Below are 26669 nucleotides of genomic sequence, written 5' to 3'. Positions count from 1 at the left end.
TAAATGATCGACTGTTTTTGGCACGAAACCAAAAAATGTTAGAAGTTTGAGAGGAATTGCCGGTTTAGAAGAGAAAAAGAAAGAAAAGTTCGTACACATGGTGGAAGCATTTCTTTGCCCTTATCACTTCCGAAGAACTATCGAAGCTTATAAAAGATTACGAGAAACTCTTCCGAGCAGGAGTTAAAGTAATTTCGAAAATACTTTATCTTTCGAACGTAGATTACAGATAAATTCTGTCTTGTCCGCCGATGCAATTCTTAGCAATACTGTTGAGCTGGATGCAGAATCTCTGGGGACGAGTTCTCGATACGGTCAAACGCCTAGAAGGTAAAAGAAACACTTTGTATTTTCTGCTTGTCTAGGAATTTTTGTCGGTAGTAAATTGGAGAAAACTTTTTCGACTCGACGTGTTTCCGGTAATATAGAAAAATGCCATAAATCGAGCGATTTTACTTTCATTTTTTCGGTCAAAGCTCCGATTTTTTATCGACTTTTCTGCGTGTTTTATTTTATTTATTTTTTCCTCTCGGAGTGGATTGATGTAGGAGAAATATAGAAAAAATATTAAAAAAAAAATACAAACATCAAACCGCATTAGATTTATTTAAGATTTATCAGAGCTTATAACTTTGTACTATTTTTTATCCATAAGTCACTTTTCCAAATAATCAAACAGCGAGGAAAAGAATTCTCTAGATTCATGAATTTCATGAAAGTTCAGCATTCTCGGATGTATAGAGGCAGCGGCATCTATTTCTTGGCCCGCCGTTATCCATCATGTCACACCACCCAAGGGATTAAAAAGTAATATATGTCCACGTGACAAATGAAAGGCTGTTGGTGTTGCTACCCCCGCTGCCAATATGTGCAGCGGTAATGAGGCATACAACATTGACGTATTTGCTGCGAAGCTCGCATCAACGTCTCCCCAGCTTTAAGGTTAGACACGCTCGATAGTTCGCCTTACATTCGCCTTTCCGATACAACACGGTGAATTATGCACGTGACACTGTTACTAGGGGATTAACACTCCGTTAAAGCATTTATTTTTATTTTTTTCTTTTTAAATCTTGTCGGCAGTTTATTATATTTCGTACACAACTTTTTCCTTTTATAAACTATAGAATGACCTCTTCGATCACCACGTGAACTTAGTCCGGTGGTCTTTGAACTATCGAAATCGTGTACAAATATTCAACAAATCTCTTAAGCCGAGTCCTTAATTCGACTTTTACAAAAATAAAAATAAGAAATAAATTCAAGACAAAGCCATAAACTGATTGTAACGATTAATTTCCACGTGATTTTCTTCCTTTTTTTTTTAAATATTTAATTTGTTACCTCACAAAACTTTAGAATCAACCACTAAAAAGATAAGAAAGATCTAATTACAGTATATAAATGATATATTTTATCACATATATTTTGAGATAGGATAACCTGTATAAAAGTTCAGATACCTCTCTTATAAAGGGGAATAAAGTACAAAATACATGCTTTAATATAAAATTTAACTTCAATTCTACATTATAAAATAAGAAGTAACTAAATCAATTAGCAAGAGAGTACGAGGGAAGTTTTTAAGAGTAGCTCCTCGTATTTTAATGCTTACTTTAACATTATTTCAATTTTTTTTTCCGTTACTTTTACGAAAACAAAAAAATTCAGCAACGAGTTGCTTAACTTTCCCGGCAACACTTATAATTTTGGTGGGGCCATCTGATACGATATTTTATTTTAAAATCTTTTTTATACTTTTAACTATTATAAAATGGCAAAAAGATTAATTTTGAGGGTACGGTACTACAAAAAATTATAAATGCTAATAACCAGTAAAATCGTCATTAAGTTTGACCCCGTTCGAGATACTACACACGACCTCGTCTATCTCCCCTACCCGTCACCCTTTAACCACCAAAATTTAATAGCATCGATCCCCCTAATACGCAAACCACCCTGCAAAATTTCAGAAATTTTCGAGAAACAGTAAGGGAGTTATTAAGCTTTAAATTGGGTGAAGAAAATCGTGCCTCATACACTAACATCCATACATATAGAAAAAAAAAACCCCGAATTTTTGCATCTCTCAACTTACGCAGTATGTAAAATCGGGAGGGAGATTATTTTAGCGTGTAAACTACATTAAAACTGATATAATGTAGTTCTTTATCAAATAATTTGAAATTCGTTCTAAGTTCAATCTTTCATCGCGCCGTGTCAAAATCAATCGAGAGATAAATCGATTGCCGCGCCCGTTCGGCGTATAAAACACAGTAAAATGAGGTTATTTAATGCCAAGTTTAAACTGTAAACAGAAGAAAGGTCGACTGGTTACTCTGTCACCTTGACATAGATGTATCCTTTTTCCATGAACTTTTATCATTAGACATGGAGTCGGATACGATCTACGTCGTTTCTCAGGTGCCTAATTTAGGTAAACTATTACAAGAAAGATTACCTCATACACGTATCAAGAACATCACGCTACCAGGTGAGAGTTTGAAATTAATTTCACGAATATTTACTTAAATAGTGACGTATCTTTATAAAGTTTTGTAAGGCCTGCTACGTTGTAAGTTTCTTTCATACTTAACTCACTTAAAGTGCAGTTATACCATACGAATTAATATATAATGTATGACAGAATTAGAAATGATAATATTAATAAATTACTAGTATATAATAATATAAGTAATAAAAAAAAACTAAGTGTTAAGTAGGCCAAAGGATAGATTTAAGTTTTACTCGGAAATAGGTTAAGCTAATTCGTTTTGTAATATATATATATATATATTTAAAAAAAAAACTATTTACCACATCTAATTAAGTTTCGAATTAATTTTAAATATTTAATTAAATAATTACACTGTTACGTCATTAATCATTTAATTTAATATTTGCAAATAGGAAAATTGTTTATATTCGAAATTAATTTTTAACGTAAAACTATAATTTGCAAATCTAAGTTGTTTCGAACTTTTAATTAATTTAGAAAAATAACAAGAAAATTCGATAATTTTAATGATTTTCTTATTATTATTTTTTTCTAAATAAAGAGCAATTCGATTGGCATCGAGTGTTAGATCCGAAAATAATTGACCTAGTGAAAGATGCGGAGATTCTCTTCTGTGACAATACTTCGGTGGGGCAGTTGATGTACTCTTTGCCCAAACTAAAATGGGTCCAAACGGTGTGGGCAGGTAAGCAAAATTTCTTTAAAAAATCAAATTTGCTTATATTTTTATCTTTGGACAGACACACTCCCGTATCATTAGCGTGTTACAAAATATTTAAAAAATTGCAAATATGGCGTATCGTCGTCGTTTATTATTTATTCACGACTTGTATTGCATGTTACTGATTGTTTGTTGACATTGCATTGATTATAGTTTGTTTTACTTTAATCTTATCACAAATTACTACTTTAATTTCATACTAAAATCACAATGGAATAAATATAGACGTGCATTATAATCAATACTTAAAAGTACGATATAAAAATTGTAATATTGAAAAATATTATTAAAAATGATTAAAATTAATCTATTATTATCATTGTTATTTATACTAGGTGTGGATTCTATATTCAGGCGTTTGGATCCCGGAAAGGTTTGTCTTCATCATTTATAACGTAACACTAGCGTAACAGAGCGAATGTCAAATTTACATAAAGTTTTTATTAAATCTTTTAAAATAATATTAAGCTATGGAAAGGAGAAAATTAAATAGAATATAGCCTACTGTCCTTCCAAAACTTGCGGTACAAACAGTTTTTTCTGTAAGAATTGACGAAACCAAAGACCAAGACGTCACAAAACGTTAAGAAAACGAGCAATTATTTATTTAACATGGTCACAATGCCGGATTGCAATTTTTAATCATATCTTTAATTTATTTAACTTAAAATATATGCTCTCCACCTCAAATTAGTAGTGTTTTGTCCCTGTATATCATACTTTTCCTTTAACAATAGAGTAGTACCGGTCATCCATCTAGCTCAGTGCTTTTAACCGGGGTGCCGCGGCACCTTAGGGTGCCAAGGCGCCAAGATTGGGGTGTCGCAAAGTTTAGGACCGATAATAAAACTAGATTTAAAAAACAATAGCAAGACCATTATTTTACATGTAGGTATTTCGACAAAATTCAATGGACTTAAATTTTGATTTTGAACACGTAGAAACTCTTTTTTTGCATTAAAATGCTACTTCAAACTTTAAAATTTTTCTTCCCGGGGAGGGAGTCCCCTCTCCGGACCCCACCCCAGCATTGCGCGTAATATTCGTTTATGAAAAACATTTATCTGCCCCCCATTAGCCCCCTTATTCAGATTCTAGATCTGCCGCTGGTCAAGGGTGTCACGATTTTTTATTTTTCAATCAGGGGTGCCACTCAATGAAAAAGGTTGAAAAACACTGATCTAGCTCCTTTCGGGGGATGTTTTTGAATTGAAATAACGTGGTTTTCGGTTTGTGTCAGAAGTTTATATATAGTTAATCGGGTCCTCCTTTCCCTAAGGTTTCCATATCTTGTCTTGATTTTCAATTTTCTAACATCGTTCTCGATATTAATGAAAGACAGACGGACAGACTTACGGACGACAGCGGGAATTTCTCGTTTACCCGATTTATTAATATGGGAAACAGAAAATGAATGGGAGGAGATTATACCACTGTTTGAGACAGCAAAACGGATAAATCTTAATCATAATGTTGTCCCAGGCCCTGGAATCCGTTTTAAAGTGAAGATTGTGAATATTCCAGATGCCCACGTGTTACAACCCCTTCCGAAAGACCATTTTGTGGTACTTTCGGCTCAAAACAGGAAGAACACGATAGTGCGTCATCGTTTAGCTCGTAGCTGGCCATTCTGTAACAACTGGAAAAATATCTGCTACGAAAGTGAAAGACTTTATGCAAGGAGATTGTTTGTATTGCGGTACTCTATCACACAGAGAAGTTCTATTATGAACGAGACAGTACGTCACCTCTAGCATACGGTAATGAAATTCAGTACTGTTCACAGCTGAATTTATATTCATTTTACAATCTGATTCATGTCATATGCTCTGGAGAGAACACGGAATAGCCAATCTAATATTCTTGAACGAGACAATTACACAGGCGGCAATGTCATGATTTGAACAAGGATCTTTTGGACAGTCATACTGACCGCCATGTTTTTACTAGCGGAACTTTAAATAGCTTACTCAGAGGTATCGGGACAACATCCTCAATCAATACCTCACACCGTAATCTAGTGAAGGTGGTGATTCTGTTCTTTTAATGGGCGATAACACCTTCTGTATTTGGTCTTAACCTATTATGGAGTGTATGAGCGCCTTCTTAATGATGGTGATGTATACTAATATTCGCATTTAAGACTGAAATTTAGTGTTAAAGGCTTTTTCAACCACACGTGCATGTTGTTCTATAGTTTCTAAAACTCCTTTATCGAAAAAAGCAATAGAACATCATGCACACGTAACTGAAAAAGCCATTAATATTAAATCTCCATGGAAACCGGTGGAGTAATATAAATAATAGCGACAGCATTGCCAGCAATGAGAAGGCGCCCATAGACTTCGTTGTGGTAGAGTGAGACCAAGTATAGGCACCCTATCTGGAAGTTCAACGTACAGACTAGCTAGTTCAATCACTAGACCTAAATCCTACGGAACACTTATGGAACTATCCAGAAATTGATGTGGCTGCCTTCAGTCTTCTTCCTAGATCTTTATACAAACTGAAACAAGCCTTTGCTTCCCACTGCACAGTCCAATCGACAACCTAACTGACAAGTATAGAGATGCCAAGCACGTATTCAAGACAGGGAGGACATATTCCATGTTAAGACCCACTTCTTCCTACGAGATGAGTAATGTAAAAAATTGAAAATACAAGAAATCTTTGTACTGTATTATCTAATCTCTTTCAAATTTCATGTTTTACCTCGGGATATACAAAAATTGTTTGTTCTTTTAACTTTTGGAGGACAGTTGTTCCTTTAATTTTTGTTCCTTATTTAATAAAAACCGGTTGGATATTATTAGTTCTGGAAATTATTAATTGTTTAAATATTTTAAAAATATTTGAGATTTAGCAGTAGTGTATCTCTCGTCTTCCTCAATCAATCAATACCAAAATGGCCTTTTATCCAAACATTTGATGTCTTATGTAACCTTTATCGGAGAAAATGCATCTTTGTAGAAACTCTTAATTACATTTTTATCTGGATAATCTTCCAAGGTCGTTGGCAAATATTTTTACTGTAAATTATAGCAAAATTTAAATAAACTTCCGTCAAACTCGAAATATTTTAAGTTTATCACATTTAAAAAATGTATAAAGACAATTACGTTCACAAAATATAATTTATTTATTTAATCGGTCTTGTTACTTTTATTATTATTATTATGGTGGAGTTTATATTAGTGGGCTTATATACCAGTGCCTAATGCTGCACCGGACTAAGTTCAAGTACTATATAACTAAAGAAAAAGCTATTAATTTGTTTACGTGCTGTTCGCGTGTGTATCCGTGTGACGTATGTTTATTATGGCTGCCTTCTTTAGTGTAATGTATATGCTATTGTGAAGCCGTAACGCTCTAAAGTTTTACTTTCTCGGCTTTGTTAATATATAAGAAGGAAAGTATTGTCATCGATCAAAAAATAATCCTCCAAGATTTTTACATTTTTGGACTCGAGGCACCTCGAAACGTCGAGAAATGAAAAAAAAAAATCGGGTTTTTTTCTGTATGTATGGATGTTAGTGTGTGTCTATATTTTTGTATGTTGTGGGTGTTTGGTACAGCTATGCTTATGATGTCTGCTCTGTTGTGATGGATTTTGTCTGTGTGTTTCTATTGTCTTCTACGGTAGGTGTTTGTAGTATTGTCCCGAATGTGTAATAGTTTGTATTTGTGTGTAAGTTTTTTGATTTATTATGTTTGATATTCGGTTGTATCGATGTTCGTAATCTGTATGTACAGTACTAAAAGCTTGCAAACTGATATGTGGACTATATACGTGGGAGTTTTGGAATTTAATTGTATGGATATGTTTGCTTAAACGCCTTAAAGTGTTGATTTTGGTTAAATGTGTTTTGGCAGTATGTGTGTATTCAGATAAGAAAAATTTTCTCTAGTTGTTTTGACGTATATATTTTGGGTTCTCTGTGTTGGGTCTAATCCAATATATTTTGCGAGCGTTTCTCGAAATAAATTTGAGTTTTAATTAGTTGTATGTTTATGGTAGCTCTGATTATAACTGTCATGTTGTTTCTGTATTAGTGCATAGGGTTTCCACCATTCCCCCACCATCTTCTCCATCTCGAACCCGATAAGCATAACCAAATGTAGAATTTAATCGTGACGCGTGTGTGTGTAAATGCACTGTAACGATGTATATGGTAGGGCGTTCCCACCCCAATCTCGATAAACAATAGAGTCGTGCCGGTCATATATCTAATACCTTTCGGAGGAAAATTTTTGAATTGAAGTAACGTGACTTCCGGTTGGCATCGGAAGTTTGTATATAGTTAATCGGAGCCTCCTGCTCCTAAGGTTTCCATATCTGGTCTTGGATTTCATTTATCTACCTTCGTTCTCGAGATTAAGAAAAGACAATGAGAATTTATAGGTTTACAATTTTTTCAAATTGCAGCCCTATAAAATTTCATTGCACCAAGTCAAGTGTTGATTTGTAATCTTCGGTTAAAAGAAGAAACAAGTTAATTTTTCCAGATCCAAAACAGTACCCATTTCTCAAGCGTTTCCGAAAAATGGGCCTCTGAAAATTGAGTGTTTAGCTTACAAATCTTTGGAAGTTTCATCTTTCCACACAATTTTGAAAACCAATTGGATAAGATGCTATGTACAGGAACTAAACGAGCCGTTCGAGCCGTTGCAATTTTAGTTTTTTTTTCTTTTTTTAATATGTAACAAAATTATTTTATTTTACCGCATCATTAGCATTATTATTATTACCGTTGTTATTCCTCACGTTAAAGCTTATAAAACAAAAGATTAAAAATCGTGACATCACTTCCCGTTTAGCAAAAACGAAGTTTCTATAGATTTAACTCTTGTATGTCGTTAAATAAAAGTTTTATTTCCTCATATTTATTTTCAGATACGGCGGTATTGTTTTATTTGACGTGTAACAAACACGAGAGCACGAGGAAATTGTCCATAACATTAAATCTATAATGTGTTAAACTACATACAGCAATCTTATGCCACAAACAGTGGCATAAGATTGTTGCGTATAATTGTTCGTTTCTGATAAATAATTCTCTGCTCTGTAGCAGTAATGTGGATATTTTGTGTATTTGTCACGAAGTATCCGTCTGCACGCTGACATGTCTGTTTCGAGTTTTTTTTTTCAATGGTGTAGTAGGTAGGGACGATGGCAAATTTCCCGTTAGGTCCACTAGGCCCAAGCTTAGAGGCACAAGTTTGCGAGTTAAAATTATAAAATAGAATTATTCAATGCAAAAGTTTGAGGGGCGCCTCCGTATTGAGAGCCTAGGATCGTCATATTTCTAAATGTGCCATTAGGTAGGACGATGAATTCGTTCAAGTCTTGAGTCTGCATCGTCCGTTGGCTTAGTTCTCCGGCTTGGATGATCAGTGGCTAAATTGCAACCGAAACACTTTGGTTGGATTGGCTTGTGAGATGGTGCGTGTGTCTGTGATGCAGTAGCCATATTGGGTCGGTGCTGCGTTTGCCATTTCTGGTCAAGGGAGATTATGCAAGATTTATCAAATTATTATTATTAAAATAATTTTGGGGACATCTGACAAAGATTCCCCAAAATTTCCGGTTATGATGTCCCTCAATCGAGGAATATCATGATCGTAATAATAATCGATATTAATTTACTATTTATCTTGCTTAAAATATTAATATCATTTTATGATAATTCCAGACTTTACCTGGCTTTACTCTAACAAGATACGGCGACAGTAGATTTGGCGATACCATGGCCGAATATTTTTTAGCTCAGGTCATTAATAACGAACGATTTATGTACGAAATGTGGGATAATCAAAAGATAAGTAAATGGTAAATAAATATGGAAAACAAGTATTAAATTGAAAATTACACTAAAAATTATCTACAGAAATAATTAATTTAATTTAAAGGAATTATTAATTTTTTAAATTAAAAACAACAGAATTACGTGTTTTAACCGCATCAAACAATAAAACGTCATTTTCAAGTAATGCTTACACTGGAAAATTGGTCTTACCGTATTGATTACATTACAGTAAAACAAAACCATACAATAGCATTACAGCACGAAAAGCTTTTGGAATATAAAATCCTACGTGATGATTCATACGCTTATATTTATTATTAAAAAAACAAACAAACTATAATTTTCGTAATTTAAAACAAATTCGCATTTCAGGAGAACAGAAGTGTTCATGAATTGTCGAACAGTTTCCGAATTGATTATAGGAATAATGGGAATCGGCGTTTTGGGAGGTCAAAGTGAGTAGAAAAGAGATTACGAAACCCTTTTATAGCTATTTTGATTGAATAAGTGAAAGTTGAGAATTTTTTCATGTTAAGTTGCAAAGGCAGTTAAAGAAAGAGGAGCTACCGTTTACGGATTGGCTAGAAAAATCAGGAAGAATTCCGATATGAAATATTGCGATAAGTTAGAAAATTTTCTTACAATGAAACGTATTTGACGACATTGATTTAGGATAGTCGAAATAATTTGAACTTATTTCAGAATTTTTACGAATTTGAGTGAATTTCTGAAAGACTGCGATTACGTCTGTAGCGTGTTGCCAAGCACGCATCTGACCAGGGGTCTTCTAAACGGAAATGCATTAGAAAGCTGTGAAAAGGTAAGACAGCGCGGAAAAAATGAAGGTCATTTATAACATCTCTGCACCGAAAAATTTTTATCCACACATCCGATTTATTGACAGAAGCCGGTGTTTGTTAGCATGGGCAGAGGAGACGTCATCGACGAGGAAGATTTACTCCGCGCCATTGAGTATTGTCAGATTTTTTTTTTCCATTTTGTTTTTATATTTATAGAAATCTAATCTTTAGAAGATTAATTTTAAAGAAACAAATTAAGCATAAAAATCCGACTTTAATATGTCTTAAAATAAACAATCGATAAACGTTTTTCGTAGAAAAAACTGGATACGTAAGGCCATTTTAGACGTGTTCAAAGAAGAGCCCTTACCCGCCGACAGCGTTTTGTGGAGCCACCCGAAAGTGAGTTTAAATATAGAAAACGACATATGGAAATTGTTTAAACGAATGAGCATTTTCTGAATAGCAAATGTGGGTATGTTGGCGCGAATGAAATAAGTTATACATTTTTCACGTCTTTTAACAAACGAAACCAAACCAAATATGAAGTTTAAATATTATTTTAGTAGTGTAAATAAACATTGTTATTGATCAATGTCGCTTTAGAACAGTCGAAGTAGTCCTCTCGCCATCTGTTGTTCGATTTTTAAACTATTTTTTTTTTTTTTAATCAGTCACCTGAATAGTCATATATTTTTAAAATATATATTTCCTCCTAAAATATAATTTATTTTCAGATTATCGTCACCCCTCACATAGGAGGATCGACGAATACTTTCAAGGTAAACTTTTATGCCGTTTTATAGTTTTGTTATTTGTTCGTACAATGTTTCTACTTTCAGATAATAGAATGCTTTATGGAAAATTATAAAAGATTTCGTTCGGGAAGAGAATTGCTGAATCGTGTCGATTGGAATGAAGGATATTAAAACTGGCGCAGATCTTTTTAATTCTATAATTTGAAATATACGATAAGGATACACTTTAACGAGGTAGAAATGGCTGTTTTTACAGGTTATAGAAATTCCAGCCTGCAAGCCGATTTAGAAAAATTGGACAAGGAGCTTACATCTTATTTGAAAAGTGTGCCTGTTACGGCACAGAATGTCAACTATATCCTCTTTCGGTCGTAGAATTTCTCTCGACACTCAATTTGATATAACATTCGACGTCCAATAATATTTTCCTACTGAATCAAGAATTAAATCATTTCTACTAAATTTATTGACATATGTGAAGAAATGAAATGGCGTAGAGCCAAAGAGAACGTTCGTTTCTAACGATATGCAGCATATGAGCAATTGTAAAATCAGCAATATCAAAAACATTTTGAAAAGAAAAGAAATTAAATCAGTCTGCAATTGTTTATAAAATTTCCTACACTTTTCCACCCATCAATAGGTTAGGCCCGCTTTTGCAACTAGGCAAATTAAGCAGCAAGAATGATTCATCTGTAATTTTCCTCAATTCTATTGTTTATAATAATTTAATGTGTTCAAAATACATAAGATGCATATTTTACATATTGATTGAATCGCTATCTAGAACGTGTTTAAATATTGTAGAGAAAATACAATTAATACTGGCCAATAAAAAATCTAGCAACGAGAGTTGCGTAACTTTCCCGACTGTTGTGAGTTTTATTAAAAATACTTTTTATATTATCAGACAAAAAATAAAATTGCGCGTGGTGCCATCTGTTGCGAGATTTTGTTATAATTTTTTAAAATATTTTTAATTACTATAAAATGGCAAAAAGCTGTATAAAAGAGTGTAAATGTTAATACGAATAAAATCTTCATAAGTCCTACTACTCTCGAGATACACGATCCCCCTCTATCTCCCCACCCTCTTGACCTTTCACCACCAAAATTTAATAGCATCAATGCCCTCATATACAAGCTACCATGTCAAATTTCGTTTAGGATGTATGTAATTTGTAACGTGCACGCAACGTTGTAACAACTTACACCTATACAATTTACACAACACCCGAGGAGTCGAACCGTTTTGCGAAACAGCAAATTCCAGGTATTGAAATTGCTTACTATAAAATTATAGCACAGAAGTTGAAACGAGTTTCTCATATTTTCAGATTCTTCGACCAGATAGGAGTTCTTTGACAGAACTAAACCTGGAAATACACTTACAAATGAACTTCAACACATCTGGTATTGCGGCGAATCGAGAATACACTATGTCTGTGCCTGGCCTATTAACAATCCTGACCATTTTCGGCCAGGATTGTCAAGTTTTAAATGCAAACTATTCTTTATAAAAATAAAATCAACAATCTTTGATCAAATTATGTGTACAAATAAAAAGGAAATAAAGGTTTTGTATTGTTATATTACTTATTTATCAAAGTACTGAAAAATTAAGTACATTTCAGTTTAAAAAATTGTCATTTTTTATAAAATACACGTTCGCTGCATAATATGCACTTAACTTCTGGTCGCTTTGATATTAATCCAACAATCGTTAATACTTTTATGGCTGTACGTATAATTTTAATTGTTAAGCTATCGTTTCTCGCAATTGTTTATTTTTAATGTTATTTTTAAATATGCCTGTTATATTGAATGAATACAGATAACAATTTTTAAATCAATTTGAAATGAAAGTTGTAAGCATCTTTTACCATTTTACCATTAAGAAGTCAATAACATAGCTACGTCATTAACTTTTTAACTATATGAAACTAGTAGGTTTTAACTGTATAATAATATCATTTGCCTAAAAATGAATTAAACTAGAAATCTATACTTAGAGAATCTTAAAAAATTGGTAAACACTTAAACATAATAAAAATTATCTGGGTGAAAAAAGATAGAATCGAATCAAGAGAAGAGAAAATAAACTTAAAAATTTATCTTCAATTTTCAACTTTTTTCTAACATAGTGTAATAGATCTTTTGTTTATTCATCTTTATTAAAACAAGTAAGAAATAATATTTCAAAAGATCTTCAGTAGAAAAATACATACACAGATCTTAAGAAAAGAAAAATTAGATAGAGTTAGATAACCTAAATAAATAGGACTTAACAATTGGAGGGCTTATCACACCAAGGCCGACAGAAAGAAGGACTAGATCTTTAATAAAAAAGTTAGTCTTTAATAATCATATTCAAATTTAGGTAAGTATGCATTTCGGGTACAGGACCCCTCATCAGCCGCTTTTCTTTCTGTCGGCCTTGGTGTGATAAGCCCTCCAATTGTTAAGTCCTATTTATTTAGGTTATCTAACTCTATCCAATTTAGTCGTGGACTAAAAGCGTTGTTTATTATTGAAAGAAAAATTATTAGACCTCCATAGAAAACGTTTAAATTCTTTGGCAATATACTGAATTCTGTAGGATATATTTGTGAACTGTAATAAAATATTCATTCGAACTTTAACCATGACTTCTTAAAAGATTCCTTTAAAGTTTTAGGTACAAAATTAACGCGTCAAGAGAATAATGAATCGGTATTCGTCTATCCGTTAAAGTAAATTTATAAATACATAACAAATTCTACCTACAAACCTATAAACAGAAGAGAGGTTTTCATATATTTCTTGGTACAGCCGAAGAGAGAATGTGGATTTAAGTGTGTGCAGAAAAAAAAAAAACTACATTTAAAGTTTAGCTTTAGAATTAAAAATTTTATATCTTAAAATCCTAGCATAAAGTGTTTTTATGAAGATGTTATCATGGAATATCGAAGATACTTTTATAATATGTTTAGCCACAAAGTTATAATTATCGCCATTACATAGTTTGACAGTTGAATATTTCATAAGTAGTTTGTTATCAAATTGATGCATTACTGCATAATCAGTATCATGTACTATGTAACATACTATCGTTAATTATAACGTGGCACCGCTCGAAAAAAAGTAAAAAAGCAGATGCTGCGAAAATGATCGATGTATTAAAAACTTTCATCTTTTGATAGTTTAAAAGGTATGATAAATGTTAGATCCACGCTATATAAATTTATATTTATGTAAAATAGAGATTGATTATAATGAATCAGGTTAAAGCGAGTAAGGTAACAATATTTTCATTAGTTAATTTTAAAAATCCAGCAAAGAGTTGCTTAATTTTCCTGGCAACATTTAAAATTTTGGTGGCTCTATCTATTATGATATTTTATTTTAAAAATTTTAATATTTTTAATTATTATAAAATTACAAAAAGCTTAAATTTGAGGGTAAAAACGAGTTTTATAAAAAAAATATTGTAAATGCTAATAAAAAGGAAAATCGTCATTAAGTCCAACCCTACCTGAGATACGATATGCGACCCCCCTCTATCTTTCCACCCCTTCGATCTTTAACCACCAAAATTTAATAGCATTAATGTCCATAATACACGAGTTTCCCTGCAAAATTTCAGAAATTTTCGACAAAAAGCACGGGCATTATTAAGTTTCAAAGAGGGTGAAGAAAATTGTGCCCCTACATACACTAACATCGGTACATACAGAAGAAACCTCGAATTTTTTGCATTTCTCTACGTTTCGAGGTCCCCCGTGTCCAAAAATGTAAAAATCTTAGTAGATCATTTGACCGATGGCCATACTTTCCCCCTGTTACATATAACAGAGTCGAAAAAGTAAAAATATTTTATAGTTTGTTAGACCAGATTTCTCGAATTCGTTTACTAAATAACAAAAGTCGTCGGCATTTTTAGTAAATTTTTTTAGACTTAAAAGATATAGGCTATTCTAAATTAGATCCCATCTTGGCTAGACGAAAACCAATTAGATTTCAATAAAGAAAAAAAGAAACTCACCATTATTCCAGATTTATTATAGGAAAAAAAAAGGCTATAAAAATAAAACACATTCATCTGCTTCTCGGATCAAGAAAAAACGCTTCGCAGAATCGACTGGAACAAAATGGCAAATTGTGTGAATCTAAGTAAGCCCCGGTTTAAACGATGATAAATTTCTACGAACGAAAAAATTAATAAATTAAATCAGGACATTTATTTCTTATAAGAGATAATGTAAAAAAATAGCAGACAAATCTATTCGTTAATATATTTGTTTAATCTGTACATAGTAAATGTTCAATTTGTATTCAGAAAATAAAAAAAGACAGGATGTCAGATGTATAATTTTTTCATCGCTGTCAATACAACAATGGCCTGCGATAAACGTATACGCGCCATCTACTTTCAAAATAAGAAATAAATACTAAAAAATTCAAATATTCTAGTACAAATGTCTAACAAAAATAATTCAATTATATATTTTAAAAAAGAGTTAATTCGTAAGCAAGCAGTAAAATGACAGAAAAAAAAAATGTCAAAACAAGCGTAACAGAGCAGATAAAAATTATATTTAAATGCAAAACGAACATGTATTATACTAAGGGAATATTAATAAATTTATGTTTTAATTAAGGAATTTCAAAAAAAGATATTCTAGATAAATAAGTACAGTTTTATATAAACATTAGAGAATAGCGTAAAGATTAATATTGATAAATTTTTAAAATTAAAACGAATAGGCGCGATAATTCATTGAGTCTCTATTCAATTTTTATTTAGAATGTCGACCGCGAATTAAAAATAGTGGTAAAAAAAAAATATAATAATAAAAAATAACAGTTAGAAATATTGTTTCAGAACAGTCGATGATACTGTAACAGGAGCTAGGGAAAATAATTTAGGAAGGATGAAACAGGAAGCCGAACGATTAAGAAAATTGGTAAAAATTGCTTCCGACGATTAATTTAAAAGAATCATTAAATAAGTAACATATGATTGGCTGGAAGATGTTTTTGTGAACTCAGTCTACTCTGCAATATTTATTTTGTTAGGCCACTTGTACCGTATATACAGATTTATATACAATTTTGTCTTTTATAATTAAAAAAAAAAAAAAAAACATTACCGTTTTGACTAAAGAAAATTTTAAAATTAAAGTAAATGCCTAGCAAAATAAACAACGCATTTTGCGTTTTTTCATTTACTTAAATTTTAAATTTATTTAACTTATAAAATTTCAAAAAAAAAAATAATAATAATAATTCATTTGTTAATACAGAAATTCCCCTAATTGAAGAAAAAGAATGAAATATTACACGATGATTATAACTTACCGAAATATCCTTTTGTAAATTACTTTCTAATGAGTCTGCTTCTCGAATTTATGTTTTTCTCTTATTAGCTTTGCCAATTATTTGCTTAGAAAAGTTCTTTTCACTCGAATGTATCGATCTAACGGGGCGGAGATATAACCCATTATATCCGGTTCCTCTTATGATCCTAGTTAAAAACCAAAAGAATTTTTATAACCTAATTAACGAAATTATATCCAAATATCAAGAAAATAGCAAATCGATAAATTAATTTTTTTCTAAAAGATCTCAGTCGATTATTTGTATCTTTGAACAATCTAGAAAGAAAATCAAGCTTACCAAAAAAATTATAATTTCCTTATCTCCAATTGGCTCTTTTATTTCCCTGCGTACTGTAACGTACTTATGGGGGTGATGCGGGTATTGGATCCCTCGCCGGAGACTTTAAGAATACAATTTAAATTAAAAATACTTTGTCTTAAATAATTCAATATCAATCGTTTTATTCTTTTATAGTAAAAACACGAATACTCAGTTATCAATCGCTTAATTATACTACGAGACCGCACATTGTTCTAGAACAGGGATCTCGAACGCATAGAGCCATTCAAATAGATGCGGGCCTTATTCGTTATTATTCGGTAAACCAAATCATACTATAAAATAAAAATAAGTCGTAAAGGCCCTTTTTGTGGCCGGGCCTTTACGAATTTTTTCTGTTTTAATCCCCGCAAGATGTTAGAAACGTTGATTTTTAGAAATTATCAAGGCGCGGGTCCGACACGAAGCCTTTAAGGGCCGCATCGGGCCCGCGGGCCGGTTTGCTACCCGTTCTTGAAGAAATATCGGATAGTTTGTTCTCCAAGTTTTTCCTTCTAGATGTATGAGGAATATTCTAGAACATTTGACTGCTTGATTTTTCTTCCTTTCGACTGTACTTTTTAGATCGTCCTCCCAGATCATTCCAGAGCAACATTTTAGTTATAATGCCTCGATATAACGCCATTTCACTTCATTTATGAGCTTTTTCCCCCTATTCTTAATTTGGATATTTAACATCTCAGGAACCGTAGATGATAAAAATGGGTAGAAATTATTCTGAAAAAGAAATTTAATAAGAAATATTTGAAAGAAAAGTCGATATTTTTCTTAAAATATAAATATTTTAACACTTGAAAATGTCATCGATTAGCCGTTGTTGCCTTCGTTAAATATTCACTCGGCTATCGATTTAACATTTTTATGTGTTTATAATAAAATAAAATAAATATAAAAGTATTCAATATCTATAAAAAAACATCTTTTGATACAAATTCTATACAAATCGTTGAAGCTTTTCGTTATATATTATCTTCTATTCTAATTTATTCGAGTCTTTAGTGAAGCAGACGACGTTTGATCGTGTACCCTCTGGTGAGAATAAATGGCGTTTGCTAATATTTTTAAATTAAAAAAAAAAATTATAAACAATGGAATATAATGCCATTATCATTATTAAAATTTCAAAAAGAGAATTTTAATAAAAATTTGTTGATTTTGTTAATTTTTTTTTAAAAATAAGAATGATTTAAGTAATAAAGTGCTTCCATCTGCTGACGATAAAGTGAAATTTAATTTTTTAAACGACAATGATGATAAATTACTAATCCATAGCAATTCTTTTTCTGAATACAGTATTTAATTACTTTACCACTTATTATGCGACTCCTTGACGAGTTCGTAATGTAATTTGGACGGATGAGTCGAAATATAATATCCGCTTCAATAGATGAAAGTAGTATTCCTCCTTCGACTTGGGCGCGGATCAATCAATTTACCACTAATGGTAAACTATCCATTTAGATCGCCCTTACGTATTCAGTAGACATGACGTAGGTTATACTAAAGGAATCTAGGCTTACTAATATACAGCAATATAACTTTAGCCATAAAGAATCCGGGTTCAAATCTTATCCAGACTTTCATGATTTTCGCTCAGCAGTTGTGATTGGGACATTGCTTTCTTTCAGCGATCACTCGGAATGTACAAAATTGAGACTGCCATATCGTCCGTTGTGTTCTGGTATCTTCATTCAATACATCAAACCCAATCTCGGTATTTCAAATATAACATTAACGGATAGCAATCTCCACTATCCCATAGCATTATTAATCTTTCATAAAAGTGCTTTCACTACTTTGTAAAGGAAAACCTTTGGGGAGGTTTTCCATATTCCTCCTCCACATACCAGTGTTACGTCCTGGCAAAGAAACAAAGAAATGGGCTCTCCGAGAGGAGAAGCCGTTGCTACGTCTTCTCCTTTCGTTAGGGCTACGGATATAGTCTTTTGAATTTTGAAAACAAAAACTTATTTATTCTCTCAAGATTGCACAAATCGAATCACAGATGTAATGTTTTGTGAAAACAATTCAGTACACCGTGAAATCTTTTCGATCACTTCAGGAGTTCTTTGTTATTTACACAATCATCTTTATTCGTGAAATCTACGAAAATAAGTGAGAAGTTTTCTCAATGCATACATTAGTGAAATCTCTAAATTCTACAGCGGAGTGTATAAACACTGAAAAAATTCGAATGGAAGACACGGAGACACGAGGAGGAAAAATAATCAGGTGGTTTGATAACGTCAACGAATGGAATAATCCCGCTTTTTCTGCACCTCAAGACTGACTGAAAACCAGCATAAAATAGCAATCCATCTATTTTATTGGGGCGATACTTTGTACTGTTGTAAGTATCAATCGCGTAAATATGCAAATTATGCTCGTCAAGAAGAGTAAAAATAAACTTGCTCGATTAATCGAGAGAAAAAAAATCAAATTTTACTCTTCTATTCTGATAAATTTCTAATGTATTTTAAATGAAAATAATTAAATATCAATTTAATTCCATTTTCTTTACACTAATTACTAGAAATTTCTCTTAATTTTAATTGATTCACAAAAAACAGGACGAAAAATTGTTACTTAACGCGTTGGAACTTCGGCGTATTTCCACGCGTAATTTATCTTAATTTGTGAGAATCTTTAAGCTGGAAGCTGCAATTTATTTCTGATCTTTATTTATTGACGTAAAAAGGCACTCGTCGGCCGAATTGCATTGAACAACGCGCTTTGTTGGCGGAAGATCAATTCGATTTTATGGATTCCGTTGACGGTTTCTCCCAATCCGCTGCATTTCCTTGCGTATAAAACAACTATCGATTAAAATCATATAGACAATAGCTATTATTATTAATAAGGTACAGAATATTACTTAATTATAATGCTGTATAAAAAGTAAAATAATCCTTATATAATACTGGTAGAGGTACAGTATCTTGCGTTGCTCGGGAATTGAATACGGTGTATTTTTCTTATCGCTTAACAGCAAGTACCGATATAACTAAACGTGTGAATTAAAAAACAAAACTGACAGGTTTGTCATCCATGAACTTCAGGTATGTCTTGGGAAGAGTAGGCCTACAATCAGTAGATAATGCCGCAATCCCATTGGTCAGACAGGCGGAGATTGATATTTCTGGATAAAAAGTTTGGTTTGGTTTGATGGGATACGGCAAACGCAACGCGTGGATGCCTCTCGGGAGAACGTTCTATTATAAACTGGCTCCTATTTAGGTGTTGCACGCGTGAAGAAAAGCCGAAATACTCCCGCAGCCGGTTCGTTGGTCACTTGTGTAATTTATTGGGCTGCAATTTTTGAAAATTGCAGCTTAATAAATTATGCAAACAAAAAGAATTCTTGTAAAGTCGCCTTACTTCTTACACGAAAACAAAGTTTTTACTAAATTAAATACACGGTATTTTGTTTTCTCGCAGATTCGTCCAAGAAAATTACATTTAAAAAATTCCTTATTACAACGGCGAACGATAATTCACGATTCTTGTATAAAAAACAATCTTTTTTAATTATAAAACTATTATATTCTTTATAAATTACTTGTTAAAAATCATGATAAACACGGAGAACGTCGTTGAACGTCACGGATTGCTCTGTACGCACATTAATTTCCGTACTTTTCGAAAGATCACGCACATTTAGAGTAAACTCATTAATTTCCAACGTTAACTTTCGAACTTATAAAAAGTAAAATTATCGACGTTACTCGACGACAGAAAAAGAAAAAAAAAAAAAAAAAAACAAGTAAACGTTAGGCATTTGTGGTCAATCTGCAAGTATTCTGCAGCAGAAAACAGAAGTGGTGAAGACTGGCGATTGCAGAATTCGATCGCTTCGAGTGGAAAAAATCGTCAATCTTCTCCACGTATCGACGATGATCTTGCGGAAAATGGGCGATAAAAAAGACAAAAAACAAACCGAAAATACTCGAGAAAGATTTTTTTCTTGGGTCGAAGTATTTCTTCAAGAAAACAATCGCGCGTAAAACAGCTCCTGTATAACTTTCTACAACTGATCTCCTCCAAATGGCCAGTTCTATGCTGGATTTTAGAATAATTAGCATAAATAAATCGATGATTCTTGGTAGAATTAAATGAAATATCAATAAAATGTAGAAATATGTTCTATGTCGAAATTTGTTGTAGTGTTGTGGATGAAGGAATCAACGTTATGTATTCTGTTTCTTGAAATAAAGCTGCAAAACGATTGCAGAAAAAGGAAACTTCCGAGTTTTCGTTGATAAACGTACAATTCAACGTTTGTGTACATTTATTGAACATTTTCCCGGCAGACAGAGGGGGTTGGAATAGTGCCGAGGGTGGATTTACGGTTGTGAAATCCGAGAGTTCTTTTGTACAAGTGAAATTTTCAATTTCTTCTTTCTCAAATTTAACATTTAAATGATAATTTAACAAGGTACTACTTCGTTATATTTTACTAACTTTGCTCTTAAACACTGGTATTTACATACAATTCTTGTGAGATTCGTAGAAATCGCGAAGAATTCTGCGCGATTTCTACGAATAATTACGGCTGATCGTAAGCTATAAAGAACATTGCGTATCACAAACTAGTTGCATGAAACTACGAAAGATCATAAGAGTACCAAGTTTACCTTCGAATTGCGGTGACTTTTACGTACTCTTGTTCTTTATTGAGATATTACGTGCCTGCGGGTCCTAGGCAAACTTACGAACTCGGACTCCTTTCTTTTGGGAGATTTCAATAGTTCAGAAAATGTTCTTTAAGTTTACAATCTCCAAGAAATTTCTAGGCATAAAAGGCATTATTTCGTTAGTAGAAACGTTCCGTAAAACACGATATATCGTAGGAAGAGAGTAGAAATTGGTCCACTTTCGTTCGCTTCGTAGATAATTCTGTTTTACCCATTTCTTTCCACAGAATTTGTACAGCTTGTCTGGAGCTAATATTTCCATTACGTGGTCAACGGAGTAGCCACGTCGATAGAAAACAATCGAAACGATCTCACAATTGGTTTTTCAAATAAAAAATACTATCCGACTGGATGCGAAACGGCTTCCGGTGAAAAATGACATGGCAGAAATGAAAGAAAAGTGAAGAAAGACAACTTGATAAAGCCGTTTCCAAGCTGTAAAAACGTTTTCGAACTGACTACAATTTTAAAGAAAACTCTCTAAGATAAAAAATAAAAAAAATGAAATTTATTTTATTTTGTTTTGCAAGATTTCTAAACTTCGATCACATAAAAAATGTCTGTAATTTAATATTCGAAAAGTTGTGTCCTATCATAAATTAAAGAAAATTTCAGATTCGCGATTCGGTACACGAAATTAATTAAATAAATATACTTTGAAGGCCAGAAATTAACTTTTTGGTGGGAAATTGAGTCATATAATCCTTAAATTTCAAAAATAACCTTAATTAAACATTCTAAGGAAAAAATCATAAAGTACATAAATTTAAATTATTAACGAACAGACAATGCAGACGACAAGAGGAATCCGACATCGAATCCGGGCGAATCCCGGCAATTTGTCTCGAGCTGTCTGTCCCGGATAGGATCTGTTGTGAACGGCAACCCCCTCCCGCAGACTATATAAACGGAGGGCACGAGCTATAAAAAAAAGGGCATCCTACATTATGCAGGAAACTCCAGACAATGATTCAATGTCGGATCGGTGGTGTTAGCCCCCATTGCAAGGTGGCACCGGTTGCAACGGGGGCTAACTCGGTCTCAGAAACAAATGTCATTCCTTGTTTCCCAGCTTGGTCAACATACGACGAAATCCAGTGGGACAACGGACAATCGTCGTTCGTTAGTTTCTTTTATACTTGTAGAATAGGCTAGAAGTCGCGAATTTTATGTTGTTTGCTGATAATGAAATTTGAGGCCACCTTGGGGATTAGGGAAAAAGCAACCCTGACGAAAGGGATATACGTGCCCGAGTGCTCTAAGATACGGGCGCCCCTGGTCGTGAACCTAGACGAACCACTATGGTATGAATGGAATTCGAATCCGTATCGTTTGTACTCGAGATACGAAGTTAACAGAATTCCTGAAGATTTTTATTAATCTCTTTCCGCATTAACTCATGACCCCTAGACATTCGGATATTTTGAGTCCCTTCCGGCACTTCAATCCTTTACCCTTGCCCTGGTATGGTAAGTACTATAGTCTGTCTATGGAAAGAATCAACTCGAGAGCAACGTCAAGCGCGATGTCGTTTCAGTTAAACTAATCAGCACACTTTTCACTTAATATGTCAAGCAATATGTGAATTTTATTTTATTTTTTTCACTAGATGATAGAACGACTTTTCCGTTATGTTAATATTTTATATCGTTCATTAAGTGTAAAGAATCACGCGTTTAACTACTACTATAGCAAACTTCCTCGTATTCCGATCCCAGAACGTGAAGCTTCATAATACTGTTTATTATGGCAGTAACGTGCTTAAGAAATGAGGAAAAACCGGAAGTAACTTGCCACAAGTAAGTGATCGATGGCCGATGCTCATTGGTTAATACTCAAGTTGATTCTTACCATAGACAAACTATAGACCACAGTGTACAGGTCTATATTCATTTTGAATTATATTGACATTCTCAAAAATAATTCTATTGTTCTTCAGGAAAGCACATTTTGGGGTATAATACTGTAACATTTTAAAGCGAATCAAATTTTTATTACTTACCAAAAATGTTATTATTTAGCTAATGCCCTATCAATGCCTGGCAATTTCTCTGTGGTTTTACATAATGACTGCTCGTTCGTGGCACGTACCGGTAGACAATGTAAACCACGTCTATGTAAACCATGGCACGTAGAGATTCTATTATAGAATCCCTTACAATCTATAGAAATATTTAGTGATTTTTCTATATTTTTGTAAAACATTATTATTAGTCCCTGTTTTTAACATTTTATCGGGCTTCAAGCTCCCCCTTCTCGGGCCTTTTTTTTTAACTCTTTCCGCCCTGTGGGCACTAAGAGGGCCTTTTTTAGTAGGCCCATTATGGGTTCGGCCAGGCCCACAATGGGGCGACCGGGTGGTGAGGGACGGGGCCCGACATATCCGAACGGACCACCCCCCCGAAAAATTCCTGGGGATTCTTCTCGGGCCTTAGGCACGTGCCTAATGGATAAAACGGCCCCGAACATTAGTAGAAGAAAAATTCGAAACAAAGAGCAAAAAAATTTGTTAAAATTAAAAACTCGAACCATCGGTTGTAATTTTTTTTCCTCCGGTGTCAGATCGAAAGTAGTTTACATTAAAAGTAACAGAAATTGGACAAAGATAAACTCTCGAGTGAGTCGGTATCGGTATCAACCGGTGACATTTTTTTCCTTTTTTATTCCTCCAATTTTTAATTAAAACATTTACTGAAAATCGACTTTTAGAACTTTCCAACGAAAAAAACAAAGAGGAAAAAAGCAGCGATTATAAAAAAAAGGAGAAAAGTAAAACTTAAAAATGCGCCATTCTTCGATTTAATAATAAACAAGAAAAGGAAAAAGAGCAGCAAGATCCATCAAGAATGGTTAATTGAAATTAAAAGGAAAGAAAAAGAGTTGAGAAGAAAGCTTTTTCGATGAAAACAAAATGAAAAAGAAGAAGAAGAAGAAGAAATAAAAATAATAAATAAAATACTTTTTAATAATATTCCTTCTTTAATATTTGTTATTAGATCCAAGAAAAGACTTTATAAATGTTGTAACCATCGAAGTTTTTAACTTTTCGTCGGAGAAATAATAATTTCGAATTAATGGAATTTCGAGAATAATTAAAGAAGAAGGGGAGAAAAAAACTTATTAGTAATTTTGTATAAACAGTTCCATCTGCTGAGTTATAATTAATTTAACATTGGACTCGGAGGGATTTAATGCTCCTGTTTTTCACGCTGGCGCATTTCCGTTTCGTTTGCTGCATTGGAATAAATCAAAGCGACGATATTATTAAATGATGTCCAAATTGCAAATATTATTTGGATCGATATCCCTGCGTAAACTTTCACACAACTTGTCGACAGTCGGTTGCCACGTATCTTGCGATCGATATCAACTTTTCCACCTTCTCTTCGCTCTCATTGACCATTTCAATTCCTTCTCAAACCGGGCGTTGTCTTGTCGAGAACTTATAACAAAAGTTGAGCAATTCAGCAACTTGCAAGACCCCCGAAATATTGAACGGTACTAATTCGTTTCCACGTATTAAAACGTAAGACGAATGGTTGGGTTTATTTGTGATGATGAAACACGTGGGCTATCTGCTGAGGGGAGTGCTTTCCAGAAGAAACTCGCCCCTATTTAGGTGTAACAAACGTGAAGAAAACCCGGAAAACTCCACGTGTCCGGCGCAGAGTCACCACCAACCGCCAATGTTTGGTTGTTTTATTCACTCGGCCGGTGGTGGGCACCGTAAGACGAATGGAAACTTACGGTTAGGAACGAGATTTTTTACATCTCTTCGACTCGAGTATTTACAATAGGGAATTGCTACTATACCGACTGATATTCCTCCAGTTAATCGGTTTAGGGATGCTTCTAGGTGCCAAACTACCAAGTATGTAAGTCCGTTTTCTATGAAACTGGCCACATTGTCGGTTTGCCTAATTACACGTAACCTAAACGTACTTAGATATAGGGCCTACGGCACTGAGCTGCCCGATTCGGTTTAATTTAGTCGTCGTTTGTCACTCACATTTAAAGCTTCGTTATTACAGAATTTTGTATTCTTGTTGAATTGCCTTTATGGGGTAAAGCAACGCAACACGTGGGAGATGGCTTTTATGGAGACACCACCCCTATTTAAGTGTTAAACACGCGAAGAAAAGCCGGAAAACTCCATGCCACCAGCCTGTTAGTGAGTGACAAATCACTTCATATTTAGTAAAAGACGCGTAAAAATGATTAAAATTAAACATTTTAAACACCCGTACGGACAGGAAATTCCAATTCTTTCATAGAAATACACAAGGTATATCCGGTGTAAAAGAGGATCCGTATCCGGTGTAAAAGAGGAATAGTTGTGGGTGTTGTGTTCATATAAACATTGAAACTAAGCTAAATTTAATGTTATTTCTTTAAGTTTGCAACATTAAAGAAATGTATTTTCTTCGGAGACGTTGTGTTATACGCATAAAATGTCTTCGTTTGTAGGAGTAATTACTATTTCTTCTCACACTAGACATATAGAACTTTTACGATCCTTTCAAACACTCGTTTGCCATAGTACAGACATTTTGGCCATGTAATAAGCATCCAATTTTCACTATAATTTTTACGGGACCATAAAAATTCCTTTAATGGCCCAAACGCGGGGTCGACAGCGGATTTACAAGCGCTTCCTCCACCCGATAACATTAGGAAATTAATAGTCAGAAATGTATTTTTTTTTTGTATGCATTAAATATCGAAATACTCCAAATATTAAAATGTTTTTATATTATATTATTTTTTTATCGTTTATCGTAAATTGCTACGTATAAAAAACACTTCTATAGTAGAAGGTAGGGATGATTAGAAGACATTTATATCTAGTTTTATGGGGTTCGTTGTCGTTTACGACAAAAGAGCCCTATTAAACCACGTATAAATAATGCGTATATATAGTATAAACTTGTAGGTTAATATTAGGGTAAAATATTTAAATATATGATAATTTCTAAACGTGTTCTCGGGCGATACGAATTATATTACAAGAGAAGTTTAACTCTATAGAAAGAGATGCGACAGGCGAAACAAGTACGTGAATGCTCCTTAAATTAGAATAAATCGAAGAGAATTGCTTCAATTTAGGAAGAGATGCTTCACGTGACAGGATATTCCGTGAGGATTCGTGATGCGTGACAACACTACACGAGATCCGAATACCTATAATTATATCCATTATGAATTAGCTCGACTCGATAGCATACTGAGAACGACGAACGACCTCTCAAAACGAAATATCCATGAAAATTTATAAGGATCTTGCATAAATTCCTCAGCCGGAAAGAGCTTTATCGCGCGACCATCTTGCTAATGGAAAAAAATAACTCTCATATGAAGGAATCTTCTGTATTGCAGTAAATCAAGGCTATGCGTTAGTTGCAATATATCCAACGAAGAGAAAATTACAGTGGATTTGAGCCCAAGATAAACTAAATCAGATCAGACGAGCCAAAAATATTCTTCGAGAAGAGCATTTTCTTCCGAGTAAGAAGAGAATATATTTGCAACAATATATATATAAAATTAATCTTCAGAATTTGGGCAATTTTTCCTGTTAATTCTTTCTAATAATTCTGGACACTACTCAAAACGAAGCATTTCTTTGTAAGCGATGCGGAGGATCAAGAATTTGCGTACAGAAACGGCCGTG

At 33.3% G+C, this 26669-nt stretch overlaps 2 protein-coding genes across 2 annotated transcripts in view; one reads left to right on the top strand and one right to left on the bottom strand.

Moving 5' to 3' along the window:
- Positions 1-9029, bottom strand: part of LOC136987073 (neogenin-like) — a 100610-nt gene extending 91581 nt beyond the window's left edge. The window contains exon 1 of the mRNA XM_067284719.1: positions 8940-9029. Coding sequence (XP_067140820.1) covers positions 8940-8988 — 49 coding nt within the window. The 5' untranslated portion in view covers positions 8989-9029. The remainder of the gene's footprint in view (positions 1-8939) is intronic.
- LOC136987095 (glyoxylate/hydroxypyruvate reductase A-like) lies at positions 2272-11216 on the top strand. Its single transcript, XM_067284759.1, has 11 exons — positions 2272-2494; positions 3060-3203; positions 3575-3612; positions 8933-9069; positions 9419-9501; positions 9583-9670; positions 9749-9866; positions 9951-10018; positions 10164-10248; positions 10584-10628; positions 10689-11216. Exons 1-11 carry the CDS (start codon positions 2392-2394, stop codon positions 10773-10775), a joined length of 996 nt encoding a protein of 331 aa, XP_067140860.1. The 5' UTR covers positions 2272-2391; the 3' UTR covers positions 10776-11216.
- The last annotated feature ends 15453 nt before the right edge of the window (positions 11217-26669 follow it).

Source organism: Centruroides vittatus, unplaced genomic scaffold (genome assembly GCF_030686945.1).
Source record: "Centruroides vittatus isolate TY-2023 unplaced genomic scaffold, ASM3068694v2 scaffold_1444, whole genome shotgun sequence".
Classification (NCBI taxonomy): Eukaryota; Metazoa; Arthropoda; class Arachnida; order Scorpiones; family Buthidae; genus Centruroides; species Centruroides vittatus.
Note: the sequence above shows the minus strand (reverse complement) of the source record. Positions and strands in the feature narration are given on the sequence as shown.

What these genes read in the sequence shown, in the direction of transcription:
- LOC136987095 (XM_067284759.1), top strand. Translation starts at nt 2,392, where the DNA reads ATGGAGTCGGATACGATCTACGTCGTTTCTCAGGTGCCTAATTTAGGT. An exon ending in GGTCCAAACGGTGTGGGCAG is followed by an intron (nt 3,204 to 3,574) that starts GTAAGCAAAATT and finishes TATTTATACTAG; the next exon opens with GTGTGGATTCTATATTCAGG. An exon ending in CATTAGAAAGCTGTGAAAAG is followed by an intron (nt 9,867 to 9,950) that starts GTAAGACAGCGC and finishes ATTTATTGACAG; the next exon opens with AAGCCGGTGTTTGTTAGCAT.